We start from the raw sequence: 21045 nt of genomic DNA on the forward strand, positions 1-21045 counted from the left end.
TAGTTTGTAAATACCATCTATGTATTTGTTTTGCCTCCTGCTTGTGCATAAGCTCTTACTGAATTTCAGTTTCAGCACTTTGCTGAATTTCAGTTTCAGCACTTTGCTGAATATTCAGATCAGCCAATGGCATTTCTACATTTTCCAATGGAGCAGCTGGCTGAACATTGAGTTCACTTGCTGAAACTCTAGCTGAATCACCCAATGTAATGGGCAGCAGCCCTTCAAATACATCACAAGTAGCCTGATATGTGTCTAAACTAGCAAGGGACAATTCTGATTTTTCATCAAATAGTACAGTCCTACTGACAAACACCTTTTTAGAGACAGGATCATATAGTCTGTAGCCTTTGCTTTCACTACTATATCTCACAAACACCTTTTTAGAGACAGGATCATATAGTCTAGCCTTTACTTTCACTACTATATCCCACAAAAATGCATTTGACAGCCTTATTATCCAACTTTTTTCTAAGTACCTGTGGAATATGTGCATATTCAAGACACCCAAAGGTAGGAAAGTGTCCAACAGAAGGTCTCCGGCTGTTCCAAGCCTCAAAAAGTGTAATTTTCTTTAATGCTTTGGTGGGGTATCTATTCAAAACATGGCAAGCATACATGACGGCTTCCATCCAAAAACTGTATGGCAAGCTCTTTGCTTACATCTGGCCATCTCCATGACTGACCGATTCTTCCTCTCTGCAACCCCATTCTACTGTGGAGTGTAAGCAGTAGTGAACTGATGGATAATGCCCTTCTACTTCAAAAAAGAATTCAGCATAGAGGACATGTATTCCCCCCCTCGGTCCGAACGGAAAGTCTTAATTTTACAACCAGATTGGTTCTCAACAAGTGGAACAAAAGCCAAGAATGCATCATACACTTCTGACTTTTTCACCAAAGAGTAGACCCAGCAGAATCGTGTAAAGTCATCAATAAAAGTCTCAAAATAGTAACATCCTCCCAATGACTTTGTGTGCATAGGCCCACAGACATCTAAATGCACTAACTACAACCTTATTGTGGCTCTAAAAGCAACATCACGGGGAAACGAAAACCAATGCATTTTCCCCAACATGCATCCTTCGCACAAGTGCTCAGGAGGTCTCTCCAAAAGAGGTAATCCATCTAGCATCTATGTACGTTGTAAGAGCATCAAGCGACCAAAGTTCACATGCCCCATCCGAGCATGCCATAACTTTGCATGTATCATGGTAGGAGTAAGAGCAGATGCCAAGTACGCTTACTGATCAACTGAAAGAGCATCCAACTCGTATAACCCATGACATAAAGTGTCAGTCAAGACCAAAGTCATGTGTTCTTTGTCTCTCACCATGCATCTGTCATCATCAAATGTAACCTGCAATCCACAACGTGCCAAAGAAGAAATAGAAAGCAGATTCTTCTTTATGCCTGGCACAAACAAAGCATCCTGTAGGCAAAGAATAGAGCCATCAATGGTTGTGAGCACAATCTCCCCAATACCTCTAACAAGGTATGATGCATTGTTGGCACACTGTACAGACTTGCCAATTGGAGTTGTACCAGTAGAAGCAAATAAATCTCTGCAAGATGTAATATGCCTAGAAGCACCACTATCAAAAAACCAAGTGCCTGCATCCTCAATAGAGCTAAATGCTCAATCAGCCCAAGAAGTGTCATAACTGCATGTGTAAAAGCAATAGTTCCTGTCTGCAACAAGGGACACGGACTCAGTAGCAGTGGAAGGAGTATCAGAAACAGACATTCTTGACTCCTCCTTCTCCTTGGTGATGCACTTTCTACACTCAGTGATGTAGTGGCCTGGCTTCTTGCAATAATGGCATTTGCCCTTTTTGACTTGTGTGCCCCCTTGTTTTTTACTTCCCTGTGAAGTGCCAGAAGTCCCAAAGCTCTGCGGAGCATTCTTTACTTGGCTGCCTTTGCCCTTCTATCTAGCCATAAAAGCGTGCTCAAAGGCTATGACATCCACACCACTATTTCTTCTTGTTTGCTCCTCTTCTAGAAGCAAACTGACTAATTGAAGAAAAGTGATCGGTTGTGCAGCAATCCTCATGGTGAGGTTTAAGGCTGTATGAAAAGCCAAGTATGAAGGAGGTAATGAGTTCAATGTAGTAGATATCATCTGTGCATCTGAATAGTACTCATCAACATTCATAAGTTGTTCATGCAAGTCCTGAATTTTGTTCAAGTCATCCTGAATAGAATTACCCTCATCTATCTTCAATGTCTCTAGCTCTTTCTTTAAGAAAGAGATGCGAGTCTCATTCTTATCTGCAAACATCTGCTCCAAAGTTAGCCAAGGTTCTCGTGAAGAAGTTGTTGAACGAATGTGAGGGATGGTGGACCGTGGAACTGCCAATGTAATTAGCGACAAAGCATGTGTATCCCATGTATCCCATGCTTTTTGAGTTGTGATCTTTGGGGAAGTGGCTGAAGTGGAACAGGCTGAGGTGCCCATTGTCCACGTCCACCTAGAGGAGGTGTAGCTGGAGCCACAACTCCGGGCCTAACTTCTTCTCCACTAACATAATTCCAAAAAATTTTCACCACAAGCAGAGTCTTCATCATGAAGAACCAAAGTGAGTAGTTGTTAAAATCCAATCTGTCTTCCTTGGATACATAGGTAAAGACATCTCCTCCCTGATTTGCCATGATAATCAATTATCAAAAGAAGCAAAAGAGCAATGTCAGAGTTGGACCAAACTAGAAATCTCAAAATCTCTAGAAATTACAGTAATAACTTGCTGCGATTAGTACACTCAAGTGCACTCTGTCAAAACTGTCTGTAATGCATGTAGTCCAAGGTGCATTCAATTTTCAAAAATACTGTATGAGCAAAGTCCCTAAAATTTCTTTCCCCAAATCTGTCCAAAACAGTCTATCACTGACTAAGGCTGCAATACTCAGTCAATGACCTCAAAAAAGTCAAAAGCCCCAAAATTTATGATAAATTTGCCCAGAAATTTGCATCAACCGTGTCTCTTGACACGTATTCAAACTGCTGTACCTTTGAAATGTCGAGCTGGAGGCAGTTGATGCAAAGATAGGCGCAAATGCAGAGATATGCTTTACTGGCCTCGTGTACAGCTCACCGCATGGTCAGGCGCTGCTAAGGAGTGACGGAGGGCAGGTGACAAGTTTAGGCGGCTCTAACAACGCTGCACAGGCAGACAGGAGCAGGACACCGGCTAACATCGCTAGCGGGTGTGGTGCAGGGAAGGTGCAGGTTGATCAGTCACAGGCAGAGACGAGTGGCACAGGTCCAGGCACAGGCGACGCTGCTGACGGGGTTCTGAATCCTGACGGATGGGCTCAAGGCGAACAGGCGGCGCTTTAGGTAACACTGCAAGCGCAGGCGGCAATGCTCGGGCTGTAGACGCAAGGTCAAAACGGCGCAGGGCAAGAGTCACAGACGACGGGTGGCGCTCCCAAACGAGGTGGCAGGCTGCTGCGCAAAGTCACTAGCGGGCATTGGACAGGGCATCGCAGCCAGACTAGTGGCAAGCTGTCTGGTGCAAGCAGTCTAAGCGGGCAATGTGAGTAGTGGCCTGGCGGGTGTAGGACGACCTGGTTGACGGACTCCTTTGCTGACTGGTGTTGGCTGGGAGATTGCAGAACAAGCACCAAAGGGTGGCACTCTGCAAGTGCTGGGAGCAAAGCTGAACCTGAGCAGAAACTGAGTTGAGCCGAACAGAGCCAATGCTCTGATACCAAATGTGAGATTGAGAGAGGATCGAAGCTCAACACAGAGTGTAGTAGACAGTGTGAGAGTAAAGCACGACACCCAATGCAATAGATTGAAAGAGTGTCGACTGAAAGTACAAGGTACAACCCTTAAACCTTAGGGTTGTAGGGGGTGTTCACACCCGAACACGATAAGTGCCCGTAAGTGTGTGACATAAGCTCATACGAAATAAGACAATAGGTCTGGGGAAAAAACATCTCGTACCTAGAGTAAAAAGTGCCTCAGTGTCCTACTGATCACTGACACTCCTATGTGAGCATAGGCGTAAGTAAGGCATAAGTGAAATACCCAACATTTTAGACATTGAGATCTATAGATTTTGGATGTTAGAGGCAGAGTGCAATGGCCCTATCTAGTGTGACTCCGCAACATGGGGTAGGTCAAGTCTAGCAGGATGAATGTGTGTCTGCTAAGCTAGTAGTGCCTATGGTGTCTGGTCTACCGAAGAAATCCGTCAGTGCTATCTGTCTGGGTCCCTCAAAGCAGACTAGTCTCCTATCTCATATCAATGATTTGTGGCGCCTTTGAAGCTCTAAGAGAAAAATCCCTAGACATCTCTAGTCCTCGTATTCCATGACATGGTAAAGGGGTCCACAGCCCTCACGGAAGAGGCAATGATATCTTTCTCATATGTCATAGTACACTATACATCTACATATGTGGTGTTCCTCTATCTCAAGCTCTCTATCACAAAGTTAGCATATCCTTTCTTTTGCTAGAATATGTGTCCATCTACTTGTTTTTATCCTCAGCTGATGGGAGGAGGTGCACATATGTCCAATTGTAGCCCACATACAATGGGAGAGGTGCTATCCATATATTGTTGTCAAACAATAAATCCATCCTCAAAGAGATGTAGGAAGTAGCTTTGATAAAACTCCATCTTTGATCCTAGAGGGAGAGGCGGCCGAATCCAAGTCCTCTCTATCTCAACTCTTAGGACATCAGCTCTAATGGCTAAATTCCTTCCCACCGAATCAAAGGGTGGAAGCCAATTGATGTCCAATCCATGTAAGCCTATCCAAGTTGCCATGTGTGAGTACCAACATTCCTTCCCACCATCTCTATTAATTGTTTGGAGAAATTTTGTGCTAATCTGAGGCAAGGTTGTCCATGTCTGACAGACGGGTCAACCCGTCTGACCCGTCCTGTCCCGTCTGCTGCGTCCGGTCCCGTCCGGACCCCTCCAACTACGCCCCGCCGTGACCCGTCCAGTTCCCTGTGACCCGCCGTCCGCTGACTATGACCCGCCGTGACCGTTACGCCACACGCAAGTCCTGACTCCCATATGCCTGGGCCTTGCAGCCAATAAAGTTGTAAACAGTCACTTTTTTTACCGTTTTTCTTATTTTTCTTACCTTTCTTTTCTTCTTTCTTAGCTTTCTTTCTTACGTTTCTTTTCTTCTTTTCTTTCTCACCTTCTTTTTCTTCTTTTCTTTCTTGAATCTTCTCTATTCTTTTTTTCTTTCTCTCTATTCTTTTCTTTCTTTCATTTCTTTCTCTCTATCTTTTCTTTCTTTCTCACAAAGACTCAAGAGAAAAAATTAAAGATTAAAGTTTTAAACTAACAAGTTTAAAAACTCTCCCTCCTTTCCTCTCCCTCTCTCTCCAAACATTAAGTTTATGTTTTAATTTGTAAGTCCAAACATTAAGCATAGACTTAATGTTATATGTATTTTTTCTTTCATCGAATGTAAGTCCAAGATTTATTAGTCCGATTAGTACCGTACTAGTATCGGACTGTACTAATCGGACGTCATCGGACGTGACAACCATGATCTGGGGCATCTATGGCATGGGATACCATATGTAAGAAAGTCACTACTCTAAAGAGTGCCTCCACAGCCATAGGTGGTGTGGTCATAGTGTGGTGCTTACTCCTAATCATTTGTGATATCATCATCGTCATTGGTCTCTCTATGCGGTCCCAACCATCATTGTGGCCTCTCTCTAGGCCATTCTAGTCGACAAGTATGATATAGGCTGCAACCCCAAGCCTCAATTCCACATAGGAGACTAGGTGTAACTAGTGTGTCAAACAACCATAGTTTGGTGCAAGGTTTCTGAAACTATATGTAGGCACACTAGCTCTCAAGGGCTCCTAGGGCTACATAGCCTCGTGCCAACCGAGCCTCAGTTGCCCCACTCAGTAAAAAATCTCAAGCCAAAGAAAGCGACTCCTAAGTATTCATATTCTTACATGCTCCACTACATCTCCCCCAAAGGTAAATGATATATAGATCGGGTCACCCATGCTGTGGAAGTGTTAAATACCATGACTTTGTTCCAATATTCACCATGACATCTTTATCTCTACAAAAGGTGTTTAATGCATCCAAGTGACATTGCAAATCCTCTGGTGAGTCTAAAATGAGTACAATATCATCGGCATATAATACATATTAATACTCCAGCTAGGCTAGCTCCAGATCCACCTCCCTTATCAATGTAGTCAGACACCTCATATGTATATAGTCCAAATAATGTGGGCGAAAGTGGGCATCCCTGTTTTACGCCTATGGTGCTGCCAATCCTCTTAGACATCCCTCTAGGCGTGTGCATACGGCCTGTCACTCTCTCATATAATGCATAAATGCTTCACTACATACCCTCTAGCACTCCAATCTCTTGCAATCTCTACATGAAACGTGCTTGAGGTACCATGTCAAATGCTTTACGAAAATCCACACAGCAACAATAAATCCTCTTGTGTCGGGCTTGGCCCTCCTCAATGATTGCGTCAAGTGTGAGTATATTGTATATGATCCAATGTGGTGTATCCACATCCAAAACCAAGTTGCCCCCATGCTCTCCTGCTCTATATCTCAGCCCATGCACCAAGCTCATGCTCCAATATCGATCCATATATTCTAGCCAATGTGTGGCCACTAGACCATCCTTACGTTGATCCCTCCCATTCTTTAGTCTATAAATAGCCTCTCTAACCATCTTACTAGTGAAGGACCACCGTGTTGGCCTATGGGCCTGTGGAGGTTGAAAGGGTGTTTGTCTTGATGCATCATACAACTGTTTTCCATAATGGAACCAAGTATTAGGCAATGTAATCTATATGGGTGGCTGTCTCTCATAAAACATTTTCCATGCTCTTTTGCTATCCTGTCCCAAAAATAACTGGTATATCTCTATCTCAATTTTTGTCACATAGTCTCGCTTCCTATTCCACACAAGGCATCTAAAGAGCATCCTTGCTTGGCAATGTGCCCAAATTCCCAAAGCAATCTCTCTCTTTATGCATGTACAAGTATCCCTGCACTCATCCTATATGTAGGGTTTTAGGCACATGCGCAGAGAGAAGCATGCAGACTGACCAGCGGACAGAACAAAGAGAGAAGAGAGCAGATGACCTGACCAAGTGCAGACCTGCATGCAGACAGATCTCGGGCAGCAAATTTCCAGACCTGCGCACACACAAAACTGTGCCCAGATGACCTGCATATCCAGACAACCTGCAGAGCTGCACTAAAAAAACCTGGGTACATATGCCCAGACAGAGGCCCAGTTTCCAGCAACAGGGCTATGTAACAAAGTGTAGACTCGGACAGGGACTGTAGATAGGAAAGTGGTCCACAAAGGTACGTTTTCCAGCAAGCAAAGTGCAAATCCAGACAGGGACTGAGGACCAGATGTCTGTATCCCGATGTCTGAGCTTAACACCGCCTTCATTGATGAGGTGGCAGATGTCTTGGGGCCGGTATGGATGAGGACGAAATGGTTGTGAATTCTAACACTGAACATGCTGAGCCAATTGTAAATGACTCCAAATACGTTGAGGCCACCCCTATAAGTGGGACAAATGCATTTCCTTGTGGGGAATCACAAACATTGCCTTGTGGTCAGACTTTGTCCTATGCTCAAGCAGCCGGTCAGATGACTCCCAAGACTTGGATTGGGAGCATATTTTGGAGCTTGCCACACATTGCTGAGGGAGTATGTGATGGGAATGATGCTCTCATTATTACTACTGTGGATACAAAGAAGGTGCTGCACTAGTTTTCCTCCTTTCATGAAAAAGGGATCATCCTATTTTTTTACCGCCAGAATTCCTATGATGTCTTCTATACAATCATGGTTGATGAGTGTTGTGCAAGAGGACTGTGTTAAGGATATTTTTTGGGTTCAAAGGGGTTTTATGAGGTCATGCTCAGATCCCCTCATCATCGTGTTGTACTTTTAGGCAAGCTACCATTGTTTTATAATTACAAATTGGTGCATGTTGCTCCATAGAGGCCAGTGGCAGACTTAATAGAACTATCAAAGCAAGATTGCCCAGTTTGGGTGGAAGTGGAGGGTTGCCCAATTGTGTATTGGCCTCTTTTGCTTGCCATGTCCAGGATTGGCAAAGTGTTGGTTGGGGAGCTTTCGTAGGACATTGCTTCAATTGTGGCCAATTAGGCCATTTTACAGCGGAGTGTACTAAAGGGAAAGATGTGACAAGACATGCAAATGATGTGCCTGTTGTACAACAAGATGGTCCTGCCTCACATATGCATATAGATGCCCAGCATAGTTACCTGGAACGGGGAACGGGAACGGGAGCGGGACCCCCTGGAACAGGGGGAACGTCCAAGGTGGGGGAATGGGAACGGGGGGGAACGGCACATATCTTAAGTGCCCCAAATATGCCCTGCATGATCAAGTTGCCCCAAAGAATGTCCCTCTAATTGCCCCAATACCCCTCAATGCTCCAAATTGACCCAAATGTTCCAAAATTGACTCGATTACCCCCACAGCTCCAAATTGCTCATGAATTGCCCCAATTATTCTAGTTTCCCTTGAAATTAGACAATATAAATGGATAATTACCTTGGAATTGAGAATAGGCTGAAATTTGATTGTGATTTACAAGAGTTCATAATGCATCAAATTTGAGCTTTGCATGGACTCCCAATTGGCTTGTGGGTTGTCTTGACACTTTGAATATGAGAGAGAGAGAGAGAGAGAGAGAGAGAGAGAGAGAGAGAGAGAGATTAGTGTGTGCACATTAGGCAATGGAGATAGGTGAACATGTAGTAGAAGGAGTGTGATATAAGCAAAAAGAAAAAACATGGAAAAATGTAAATTTTTGGTCAACAGGCCTAGAATGGCCATTCCAAATAGGGAACGGCAGGGAACGGTAGGGAATGGCCTAGGGAACGGCAGGGAACGTTCCCTGGCCGTTTCACTCCCTCCAAGGATCTGGAACGCGTTAAACCGTTCCTATAGGCTAGAACGGCCGTTCCCTGTTTCTATGATGCCCAGCCCATGGAAGAAAATTTGGACAAAGGAAACATCATCCTCTGAAGACCAAAGTACATCGATGTCCAATGTCATCTCATCATGAAGAAAAAATACATCATAGTATAAGGCTAACATTTAAACATCTAAAGATCTCTAAGTCTAGAAATTGTATGTACAAGATATATAGATGCAATAGCTCCTCTCTAAATCTCAAGGTTAGCACATGATCCCAACTATGATGTGGTCCAGGGCCACTTTGCTGAATGACGTGTTGAGGGGTGAGCCTCCTATGCCTCATAATGATGGCTTTGATCTAGCTGTAGTATGGGCCCCTCAATCGTCTACCAAGTGGTCAATGATAGTACATGAGATATAATATAATCCATCAGACTCAAAAAGTTTTGAGCTTTGAGTTTGAAATAACAAACTTGGGATTGTAGTCTGGGCTCATAGTAGTGTCGTGCAGCACCTCTAGAGCTCTAGGAGGAAAAGCCCTGGACATCTTTGATCCTCGTACTCCATGACATAGCAAAGAGGTCTGAAGCCCTCACAGAAGTGCCAATGATACCTCCCGAGTATGTTATAGCACACAATACATTTGCCTATATAGTGGTCCTTCGACTCAGGCTCTCTGTCACAGAGCTAACATATCCTAACCTCTGTTGGGGTATCTTTCCATTTGCCCCTCTGTCCTTAGCTGGTGGGAGGAGGTGCATATCTGTCCAATAGAAGCCTGCATACCATGGGAGAGGTGTGTATCCATATATTGTGGTCAGATAATAAATCTGTCCTCTAAAAGACGTAGGAAGTGGCTTCGGTAAATTACCATCTTCAATCCTAGAGGGAGGTGGCTGGATCCAAGTCCTCCCTATCTCAACTCTCAAGAATTGTCCCTAATGATTGAATTCAGCTCAAATCAACTTGAGGGGAAGTGTAGAACAGCCCAAGCTGTAGTCAAAGGGCAGGAGCTAGCCAATGTTCAGCCCATGTAAGCTCATCCAAGTTGTCATCTGTGAGAACCGGCATTCCCTCTCACCTACCTCTACTAGCTATCTAGAGGAGGTCAATGCCAATCTGCGATATGTGGTGCAGGAGCTCTCATATCCTATGTAAAAAGTCACTGCTCTAAAGAGTGCCTCCACAACCATAGGTGCTGACCCTAACTCTGCTCTAACGATAGGGTGTGGGGTGGAGGGCTTACTCCTAATTATGCATGATATTATCATCATCAATGGTCTCTCTACATTATATATATGTGAAGGCTCCTCTACAAAGTGATATCTGGGTTGTTTGGGCAGATATGGTATTGTGACTCTCATGTGCCCACAAGAGATTATAAAGGTCAAGATGGCATGATCTATTAGTATTCCAATCAGTCTTCTCAAAATATTGAAGTTCCTAATGAGTGGTATTAGCAATGGTGACCTTATCAAGTAGTCTATTGTACTTGCCCCCCCTACTTGTGGTTCCAACATGTCAAGGCATCTGATCCTAGCCAACATGAGAGACCATTGAAAATGGCTAATCTATGTGCGCTTTCCAAAGCTAGCAAGTGAGTCTCATAGGTGCTCACTTCTTTGTCCTGGGCCATCTTATGTAGACCCACCTCAGCTGCATCCTCCTGTATGTAAAAGTCGCTCTATCTGTGCATTAAAATCCCCTGTCAACAGTACATCTCCCAAGCTGGTATATCTCATTATATCCTCATATAGTGCATCAAATGGTAACCCATCTCATGAAGCACAGCCTGACTTTGCAAGGGAAAAGTAGCATATAGCAGCATTAAATCCCCTGTCAACAGTACATCTCCCAAGCTGGTATATCTCATTATATCCTCATATAGTGCATCAAATGGTAACCCATCTCATGAAGCACAGCCTGACTTTGCAAGGGAAAAGTAGCATATAGCAGCATTGCATGGTCTCCTTGTTTGTACTCTAACCCACATATATGATGCATCTTCATCTTTGAGTGTCACTACTTAAAGAGTTCGAATTTGGGCATGCATGCCATGTCTTCAGGCCATGCAAACACTGGCAGTGCTGTGTGCTGAATGGTGAAGCATGTTGATGCCTGATAGAGTCATCAGTTCACTTTTTGTAGTGCCAAAAAGCTATTGTTTGTGAGAGAAGCAATCAACAAGGTCAAGGGGATAAAGCTGGATTTATTTGGAAGAGCATGCACTGAAGATCCAGAGACAGAATATGGCTGATTCACTGCTGTATATTCTGGTTTTGTAGGGCGATTAGTTGGACTCACTAATTGTGATTGTTAAAACTGGTATTTGAGCACACAGGCATTGGGAAATACAAGTCTAGAACACCAGCTGAGCATCAGATTCTGTATTTTCAACTGAGAGCTCTTCAGCAATTTAAAGAAATACCAGAAGGGGTGCCAGGTGTCATCTTTTTAGTGCAGAGGCACTCTAGCTCCACTATTTGTGAGGTATTTATTTGCTGATTTACAGTTCTTGCCACTGGCCTTAAGTACATCTAAAGACCAATTTCATGGTTCCATCCTAGGGATTTCCATGTATCCAAGGTAGCCAAAGTTTCTACCTCCACATATGTAAACAGCTCCTATAATAACTGAGCTTCTTTGGGAGTGACAAATTTCAGTGGTAAGTAAAAGAAGCAGCCTGAAGTGACCACCAAGTCATGAAATAAACTTTGTGTTGGAACCTGATCCAACACTGCTTTCGTTTACAACCTGATCCAACACTCCCTTCCGGCCTTGCTCTACCTTCATTTTCAGCAATTACGATTATCATATGTCACCACAGTGCTTAGAGAACCTGCATAAGATCTTCAACCCAGCCTTCTCCTAAGGTGGGTAGGTCAGTTACACTGAGCGTGTCCAGCATGCTTAGATGAATACCTTTGACTTTATCCCTTTCTAGGCATATCAGTTGTCTGCAATCTGTCCACATGGCCTTTCTTGTCCTACCCCCACCATGCTTTGACACGACCTGTCTTTCTGCATTTCTAGACACATACAGATATGTGGACGATAGCAATGCCTAGGGGTATACTTAACACATCCTTAGATTAAGGACACCAGAAGGAAAAGCCCCATACCTTTGCGAGTAGAAGGGACACAAACCAAAAGGGATGTTTCATGGAAAAGTAAGTAATGCAAGGTCTATTTCTGTCTCCCATCATCATAGTTGGACACATCAGCCTGAATATACTATCACTAAAGGTTATGTTGCCATATAATTGGATGGAAATTTCACAATTGCCAGCACTACAGAACCTGTATGCACAACCTGATAGTCTTTTATTTTACCAACATCACTTGGCTATGGTATGGTTTCATACTTTTGGGAACCAAGCCAAACTTAATGAAGTCCCAACTCCTCCCAAGTAGAATCTTTTTTAGTTAGAAGTTGTAACCAAGTCTATAAACTGATTCATGTCCTGTGTGCCTGGTATCAAAGTCTGTTATTAATCCAACATGTGCTGGGTGGGATCACCATGGTATGATTTTATATCTCATCCAAATTTAGTAGTATAACTGATTTCTGTACCCCTTTGTATGATGCTCACAGGTCCGTAAGCTTTGTCAGACTATTGCATTTCTTTCACCAGCAGCATGTGTAACATTAGCTTCCATCGACATTGGGCTCTCACATTGGACTATAGTAACCATTATCACCTCTGGTCTAGCTCTTTCAAGTTTTGCTCTGGGGGGTATGCAGCAAACTCTATTAGTGCAAGGATGAAAGATATATTATGCTAGATGGTAACTCTAGGCTCTGATTGATTTTTCTCAATTTTTATTTTCCATATCACAGGCCTGTACTGTACACATCAGGATATTTCACCAAAATATGCAAGCATACTTCTGGTTAGTCATCTGGACTAGAGCTTCATCATCTGGCAGTAAGAAGTAGTTTTTTGATGCCCTCCTGCCTGTCACCAGGGCATTACAAATACTGCAGGAGCCATTCCAGGAATTCTTGGTGTATACTTGACAGGTCGTCTACTTGATGAAACCCATTCATGGACAGTAAGTCAACAAACTTGTGGTTGCTCAAGCATCATATTTACACAAGAACTCTCTCCTTGAGTGATCAGTACTTGCAACTTGCTCCGATACAGCTGGCGCTTTTTGCTCCCTGTATCTTTTTTTGGATTACAGGTGCAATTGTGTGGAATACCCATGCAAGCAGTGAACCTCAAGACTTCGACAAGTAGAACAGAAATGCGGATCACCATGTAGAGCATATAACGAGCAAGCGATATTTCCCCTTAAAATGGTGCATCAGAGAGAATACATTGTGCTTGATTGCTTGATGCCCAAAGTTTGGCATTCAATCCATGTCAAAAGAGATGCAAAGCAGCAAAAAGGATCCCTTGTCCAGGATGGTCCTTAGTACATTATACAAGTTACATGCAAAGGAAGCCACTTTCTGCTACATAAACACCTGAGATGCAACAAGGGACCCAGTTTTGAAAGGGCCCCATTCAGGATAATTTGAAGAACAGTTTGGTGTGATTCATTCTGAAGAAGTACAGGTGACACTCTTCAATTCTCAAAGGTTTGATACTCCAGGATTGACAGGACTGTAAAGGATACTGTACAGCACAATCTATTTTCTTCAAAATCATGACATTCCTATGACACCTAGTAGATTCTTCCCAAAAAATTGGTGTTATTTGTGAGCACAAGTCAAAGGCCCAATCAACATCACAAAAGGAAAATGCACTCTTATATTAGAAATATACAGTGAGAAGAGAAGGGGGATGGGTGGTATAAAAGCTCATTGCTGAAATGATAGTTCATAGAATTAGAGATATTCCGCATAGAGGATGTAATTCAAGACAATATGGCTTCATTCCTCAATTTAAGCCAAATAATTGAGAATTGAACCAACACTTTGATTGCTATTAAGTATGCTAAGTATACCTGACAGGATGTCTTGATTTTGCAAATCATGTGGCCAAAGCCTTTGATACAGTGCAACAAGATTTATATATCTCAAACTGTGCAAAATGCCATTGATCCTATAAGCTCATTGCTAACGTGAGAGTTTATAGAATCAAAGGTATTTTGAATAGAGGATTGCATCCAAGCCGACATGGCTTTGTTTCTCAAAGAGAAATGAACAAGAACAAAGGCAACACTTTGATTGCTATTGCTATTGAGTAAGCTAAGCATACCCAGCATGAAGGTCTTGATGACGCTGACGCAAATGGATGTGGCCAAAACCTTCAATGTTTCAAACTATGCAGAGACTATGCTTTACTCGAGAACTGTTCGTGCCACATGCTGCTTGGACTTTGGACTCTTACCGCCCAAGATATCTTTGGTGGAGACTTGTCCCAACCATAGACTTTTGGTAGATCAATTGTGCTTTGAGTACATTCTTGAGGTGGTCTCGACAGAAATGGTTGTAAGACTACCTTAGACTTCATGATGTGTTGGAGTCAAATTCGAACATTTAGAGATTGTAGGAACTTTTGAAGTTCTTAAAGGAACAAATCTTTAAGAATATCCAAAGCCTAGATTAGTCCATTTCTATTCAAGCTCTACACAAGGAGGATCAAATTGAAGGGTGAGAATACATCACTTATATTGATACTAAGGTAGTAGATTGAAGGGTGAGAATACATCACTTATATTGATACTAAGGTAGTAGATTGAAACCTTTAACTACTTGTTGCACATTCAACTAAAGGTCACTTCTTACTTATCTTTTTTCCCCTTTTTTTTTTTGAAAATTAGTTTTTATAACTTCTCTCTCTTCAAAACAAAACTATGTGCCAAGAATAAAACTGAAGAAGCAAGAAAGTACATATATAGTGGAGAGTGCACTAACAAACCCCCCTGGAGTGATGTGTGGTGTATGTACACATGTTACAGGGTATGTAGCTTAATCACCAGGTAATGGGATTAAGTTTAAGAGCTGTCGAAAAGCCTCGAACTTATCACGTGGTAGTGCCTTGGTGAAAATATCAGCTACATTATCGTGTGTAGACACGTGAGACAAGCATATCTCTCCTGCTGCGAGTCTCTCTCTGACATAATGGTAATGTACCTCTATGTGCTTCGTGCGAGCATGAAACACAGGGTTCTTGGCTACAGCCAAAGCACTCATACTGTCAGTGAGAATGGATGTAGAAGCATGCTGCTCCAATCCAAGATCTGCATAAAGCCTCCTGAGCCAAACACACTCAACTGTGCCTGTGAAAGCAGCCCTGTACTCTGCCTCACAACTGCTAGTGGCCACCGTAGGTTGCTTCTTACTGAGCCATGAAATGCATGCATCACCCAAAAAGAAACAATAACCGGAAGTGGACACCCTTGTGTCATAATCTCCTGCCCAGTCTGAATCACTGTAGCCCTGCAAGCATGAAGCATCCCCCCTGGGGTAAAACAATCCAAGATGCATAGTACCCTGGAGATATCTAAATATTCTCTTCACAGCCTGCCAATGTTTTGTGCCTGGACAGTGCATAAATCTGCTCAATACGGATACCCCATACTGTATGTCTGGCCGAGTGTTGCATAAATACAGTAATGATCCAACAGCCTGCTTATATACAGTGGCATCAAAAAGTTCTCCTGCATCCTCAAGACTCAACTTTACACCTGATTCCACGGGAGTGGCAACCGGTTTGCAATCCTGAAAGGAAAACTTCTGTAGCAATTTCTGAATATACATAGATTGCTGCAAATATATGCCCCCTGATGTCTGCATAAACTGTATACCCAAATAGTAATACAACGGACCAAGATCTGACATTTCAAAGCGGTGCTGTAATTCAGCTTTAAAAGCTGCAATATGCACTTTCTGTGGCCCCGTGAGCAGCATGTCATCAACATATAGAACTAAAATCAGAAACATATCCTCTGCACTCTTGACATATAGAGTGCTCTCAGCTGAACTCTTCAGAAAGCCTTGGGAAGCCAAGTAAGAATCAATCTTCTCATACCATGCTCTAGGGGACTGTTTCAACCCATATAGAGCCTTCTGCAATCTGCAAACTTTGGCTTCCTGCCCCCTAACTCTAAAGCCAGTGGGCTGCTGTACATAAACTTCCTCATGGATATCACCATTCAGGAAAGCTGTAGTAATGTCCAACTGATGGATAGTCCATCCAAACTGACCAGCCAAGGCAATCATGCATCTGACTGTGGTCATGCGAGACGTGGGTGCAAATGTCTCATCATAATCTATGCCCTTCTCCTGAGCATACCCTTTTGCAACCAAACGGGCTTTGTAGCGTGACACTGTGCCATCTGCATTCCGTTTGATTTTATACACCCACTTAACCCCTATGGCCTTCTTACCTAGAGGCAAGTCTGTCAGATACCATGTCTCATTCTTCATGATGCTATCATATTCTGATTGCATGGCCTGCATCCAATTTGGGTCTTCTGCTGCCTCCTCAAAAGAGACAGGCTCATCCACCTGAGTGGGTCCATCCTCACTGTATGTGCCCTCACATGCATGATAATCAATACTCATCCCATGAGCACGGCGGGATCTTGTCCTGGTAGGCAAAGGAACATCAATGTGGCTGTCCCGCAATGTATCTAGCAACCACCTAGGCACCCGTCTGGACACTTCAGGGACTGCCATGTGCTCGGATGATGGCTGTGGCAAATCAGCCTGTGACTGTACTAAATCATGAGCTGCACCAGTAGGATCAATAACATTTGTTGCTGGCTGTATACCAGCTGTACCGAGCTGATTTTGGGGCTGAATTGCATCTGCTACAGGCCCCACAATGTCAACAACCCGTGGTAAATTTGTGGCTGCACTTCTTCCCTCCTGGGGCAGGAGCAATTCGAAGACATCATGACTGTAAATTTCTGGTTGCCTACGGAGCGTAGACCAATCAAAATTCTGCTCCTCTGCAAATGTAACATCTCTGCTGGTTAGAATCTTCTGTGTACCAGGATGGTACAGCCGATAGCCCTTGCTTTCACTGCTATAACCAACAAAAATGCATCTTACAGCCTTGTCATCCAACTTACCCCTCTGATGCTGTGGCACTAAGGCATAACTCAAGCATCCAAAAACCTTGAAGCCTTTGACAGAAGGCTTCCTGCCGGTCCACATCTCAAATGGAGTCATCTCATACTTCTGCAAAGCTTTCTTTGGGCACCTATTCAGCACATAATTGCTGCACTGCAGTGCTTCCATCCAAAATTTGTTAGGGAGGCCCTTCCCCTTAAGCATGCATCTGGCCATTTCCATCACAGTACGGTTGAACCTTTCAGCTTTACCATTCTGCTGGGGTGTGTATGGCACAGTGCACTGATGGGCAATACCCTTGCTTGCCAAGAAAGCATGAAAAGTATGAGACATGTATTCCCCCCCTCGATCGGTACGAAGGGTGGCAACCTTTTCCTGTGTCTGATTCTCCTGCAACAAAATAAAGTCTTTGAACCGTGCTTCCACCTCCGATTTATGCCTCAGTCCATAAACCCAAGAGTAGCATGTAAAATCATCAATGAATGTAACGAAGTATGCACAGCCACCTATGGACTTGGTCCTCATAGGACCGCAAACATCTGAATGAACGAGCTGCAATTTCCTGGCAGCCCCATATGTGGACAACTTAGGCACTGGGGTCCTGTGCATTTTGCCCAATATGCATCCCTCGCACACATGACGGGAGGGTAACTGTATGGGTGGCATGTCCTCCACCATAGAATGTGCCTGCAATCTCTGTAAACCCCTGAAGTGTAGGTGGCCCATCCTGGCATGCCACAGCTCAGCAATGGCCAACTGATCACTAGTAATCACAGCACAAGCATCATGTACTCCAGCCCTGTAGTGATCCAATCTATACAACCCACGACATAAAGTACCTGTTGCAACAATGCAACCCTCATCAGAAAGGTCATGCACTGTGCATTTCCTTCCAGAAAATGTCACCTCAAGTCCTCCCATGGCAATAGCAGGGACGGAAAGGAGATTCTTCTGGATTCCTGGAACATAAAGTACATCTGTGAGTGTAAAAGATCCACCTTGTGTGGCTGTAAGTACAATCTTGCCAACTCCTTGTATAGCATAAGCGGAGTTATTGGCACATGTAACTGTACCTCTCTCGGAGGTAGCATCAAAAACTGAAAATAAATTCCTCTGTGAGGTAATGTGCTTACTAGCACCTGAGTCAAAATACCAATCCTCCTGAGAGGTCACAGAGAGGCATGATTCATCTGTAGTGTGCATAGAAGGGTTGTACGAGCATGATACTGTACAAGCCCACTTATCATCAAAGTCCTCGTCTCCATGCGAGACAATGGACAAATTGGCTGTCTCCTTCTTCTCTGCACTAGATGCATTTGCCTGTGCTACATTTGCTTCCTTCTTTGTGCCCTTTTCCTTCTCTTTTGCAATTCTTTTCCGGCATTCACCAATATAGTGACCCGGTTTCCTGCAATAATGACATTTCCCCTTTTTCTTGGGCTGATTTTCATCTTTTTCCCCACTGACAGTTGGCTGGTTGGCTGCTGTTTTTGGTTTATATGCAGCCCCAGACACAGCTTTACCCTTGCCCTTTTGACTTGCCATGAAGGCCTGATCACCCTGCTGAAGTATGCTCCTGTTTTCTCTTGACTGTTCCTCCTGCAATAGTATCTGCACTAGGTTGTCAAAGCGAAAGGAATCAGGATTCCCTTGCATGATTAACCTCAATGTAGAAGCAAGAGCCTGATAAGACTCAGGAATACCATTCAGCATTACAGTGACCATAGATCCATCTGTCATGTCTTCCCCTAAGGAAATCAACTGCTCACGCAAGTCCTTAAGCTTGGTAATGAAGCTATCCATAGTCTCTCCTTCATGCATCACTAAATGATCAAGCTGCCTTTTAAGATAGGCTACCCTGGCTTCATTGCGTACCTGATAAAGGTTAGCCAGGGTGTCCCATGCCTCCTTAGCGGACTTACAAGACCGTATGTGAGGTATAAGCGCAACTTTGACCGACAATGCTATCATAGCATGTGCTTTAGCATCCCTCTCATCCCACTTCTGCTGTGCATCTGTGGTGGGAGCTGGGGGTGGAGCTGGAATACCTCTTCTGCCAGTGGTACTAGTGGAGTCCTCATCCATGTCTGAGGTCACACGAGAGCCAGGACGAGGTTCTGAACCCTCCACAATCTTGCTAAACCCGTGTGCCACTAGTATGTGGTTCATCATATATGACCACAGTGGGTAGTTGGAGCTCCCATCAAGCTTGTTCTCAACAGAGAGCAAATCCAACACACCATCCTTGCCCATTGCGTAGGGTGTATTGCACAAGAATCACCTGAAAGAAAAATAAAAGGAAAATCCCAAAACAAAATATCTCTTCCGAGATTTAGACACAATCACTTGCTTTACTCTGTCCCACTGCATAAGGGCAATGTCAATGCATACAAATCTGTCCCAAAACTGTAATCCCTTCTCAGTGTTCAAATTGAGAGCATAGCATCCACACACACTGTCACACAGTGTTCCTGTTCTGCTGCACCACAATAAAGCATAAAATCCCCCAATTTCTCACTCAATTCCTGAGTGGATAGGCACAATCTTGTTGTACCAAGTGTAAACAAGGCATACACACAAGAAATGTCGAAAAGCCCCTTGATTGGAAGGGTAAATCTGATCACAATTGTTGCGTACACGCTGCCCAATGCATAAAATCAGCTACAGCAACACCCTGGTGGCAAAAGCCCCAATTTTTCACACTTGTATCGGTCCTCGGGAGAACCCACAAGTCACGGGAGAGCTGGTAACAGCAAATACAGTCGTTTTCACAAACCCACAGGTTGTTAATCACTGCTGCGCTGCAAATACAAGCTGGAACAGATCAAAATTGAACTGTTTATTGCTTCTGGAAGCTGTTTTCAGCAGTGCGCTCAATCGGAAGTGATACTGGGTTGATTTAATGACTGAATCAAGTGTCGACACAGCATGTACAGGTCTGTACAGCCCTGTTAACGAGGCGCGATCTGGCGAAACAGCTCCTGGAGCTATTTTCCCTGTCGATTTGACCTGAACAGGCTGAGAATGACCTCGAAACTGTTCTAAAACTGTGCGCGCCTGAGCTTATCAGCTTGTAGGCTGTCTTGAGCATGTGTATGAGGCTGTAGAAGCTTTCAAAGACCCTCGACAGGGGGCGACTGCAGGTCTAGAACTGAGCGCGACCACACGTGTGAGAGTCTGGTGCTGATTCCCGCGACCAAATCGAAGGTACAACCTCCCATATGCTGAAAAGAGTGGCGGCGGCCTGTTTTGCAGCAGTTCCTGTCAATTCCAGAATGTCTTGAGTCGATATGAAGCTCACGAGCTGAGGGTACGCGATGGGATGCTCACGGGAGTGATGGGATGGCTCTGATACCAAATGAAGAAGCAAGAAAGTACACACAGAGTGAGGGAAGCAAGAGTGAGCTAAAGTTACGTGACGGGAAAAAGTACATCATCAAAAAGATACACCTCAATCATAAGCACACAACCCTAGATTAGGGATTTGTGCATAATAGGCACTAGTGCTAATACTGCCCCTAGCCTCCTGATGAGGTCACATGGGCTATTATTAGCCTGGGGGAAAAAACCTCCCTTAGGGGGAGTAAAAAGTGCCCCGAGCCACCTACAACCACCAATACTCCTATAGGGATACACATATATAGTGGAGAGTGCACTAACAAAAACAAGAATAGAGGTGCTCGCTTTTCCTGCACTTCGTGTCACGTAATGTTCGTATTAAACATATCAAAATCCCATCCCAACCATGCTGTGTGGAAATCGGATGAGAGGAAAGGAGGATTAGTGGATCCGGGAAGCATGTGCATGTGAGGTTGCTTACTGCATCAAGAGTTGGTCATCGAATAGGATCACCATTATTGCAACAATAGGTTGGTGGGCCAGGGGAAGGCATCAATGACGTATAGGTAGCAAGGGATGTGCCTCCTCAACACCAAATCCTTCTCAACATGGGTCAGTGGGGTATGGGTCAGCAGGGTAGTGCCAAGCCTCAATACACATCCGTGCCACCTCATTACTGCCTTGGCATACATGGCTATGGCCTTGTGTTGCTGCTAGCTCTATGATTTGT

General features: G+C 44.0%; 1 protein-coding gene across 2 annotated transcripts in view; it reads left to right on the forward strand.

Annotated features, from left to right (window-relative positions):
• PHT4;5 (phosphate transporter 4;5) overlaps nucleotides 1-13621 on the forward strand; it is a 191989-nt gene extending 178368 nt beyond the window's left edge. Inside the window, exons 12-15 of one of the 2 annotated variants that reach the window (XM_087664168.1) lie at nucleotides 12537-12678; nucleotides 12783-12835; nucleotides 12911-12997; nucleotides 13090-13621. In XM_087664168.1, the coding sequence (XP_087520294.1) occupies nucleotides 12537-12678; nucleotides 12783-12835; nucleotides 12911-12997; nucleotides 13090-13185 (378 nt within the window). In that variant the 3' untranslated portion in view covers nucleotides 13186-13621. The remainder of the gene's footprint in view (nucleotides 1-12536; nucleotides 12679-12782; nucleotides 12836-12910; nucleotides 12998-13089) is intronic. The other variant, XM_087664169.1, reaches the window with a different exon arrangement.
• Nucleotides 13622-21045: the final 7424 nt, after the last annotated feature.

The sequence above is a fragment of the Lygodium microphyllum genome, chromosome 23 (genome assembly GCF_053477565.2).
Source record: "Lygodium microphyllum isolate KBCC chromosome 23, Lygodium_microphyllum_v1.1.10, whole genome shotgun sequence".
In the NCBI taxonomy this organism is placed as follows: Eukaryota; Viridiplantae; Streptophyta; class Polypodiopsida; order Schizaeales; family Lygodiaceae; genus Lygodium; species Lygodium microphyllum.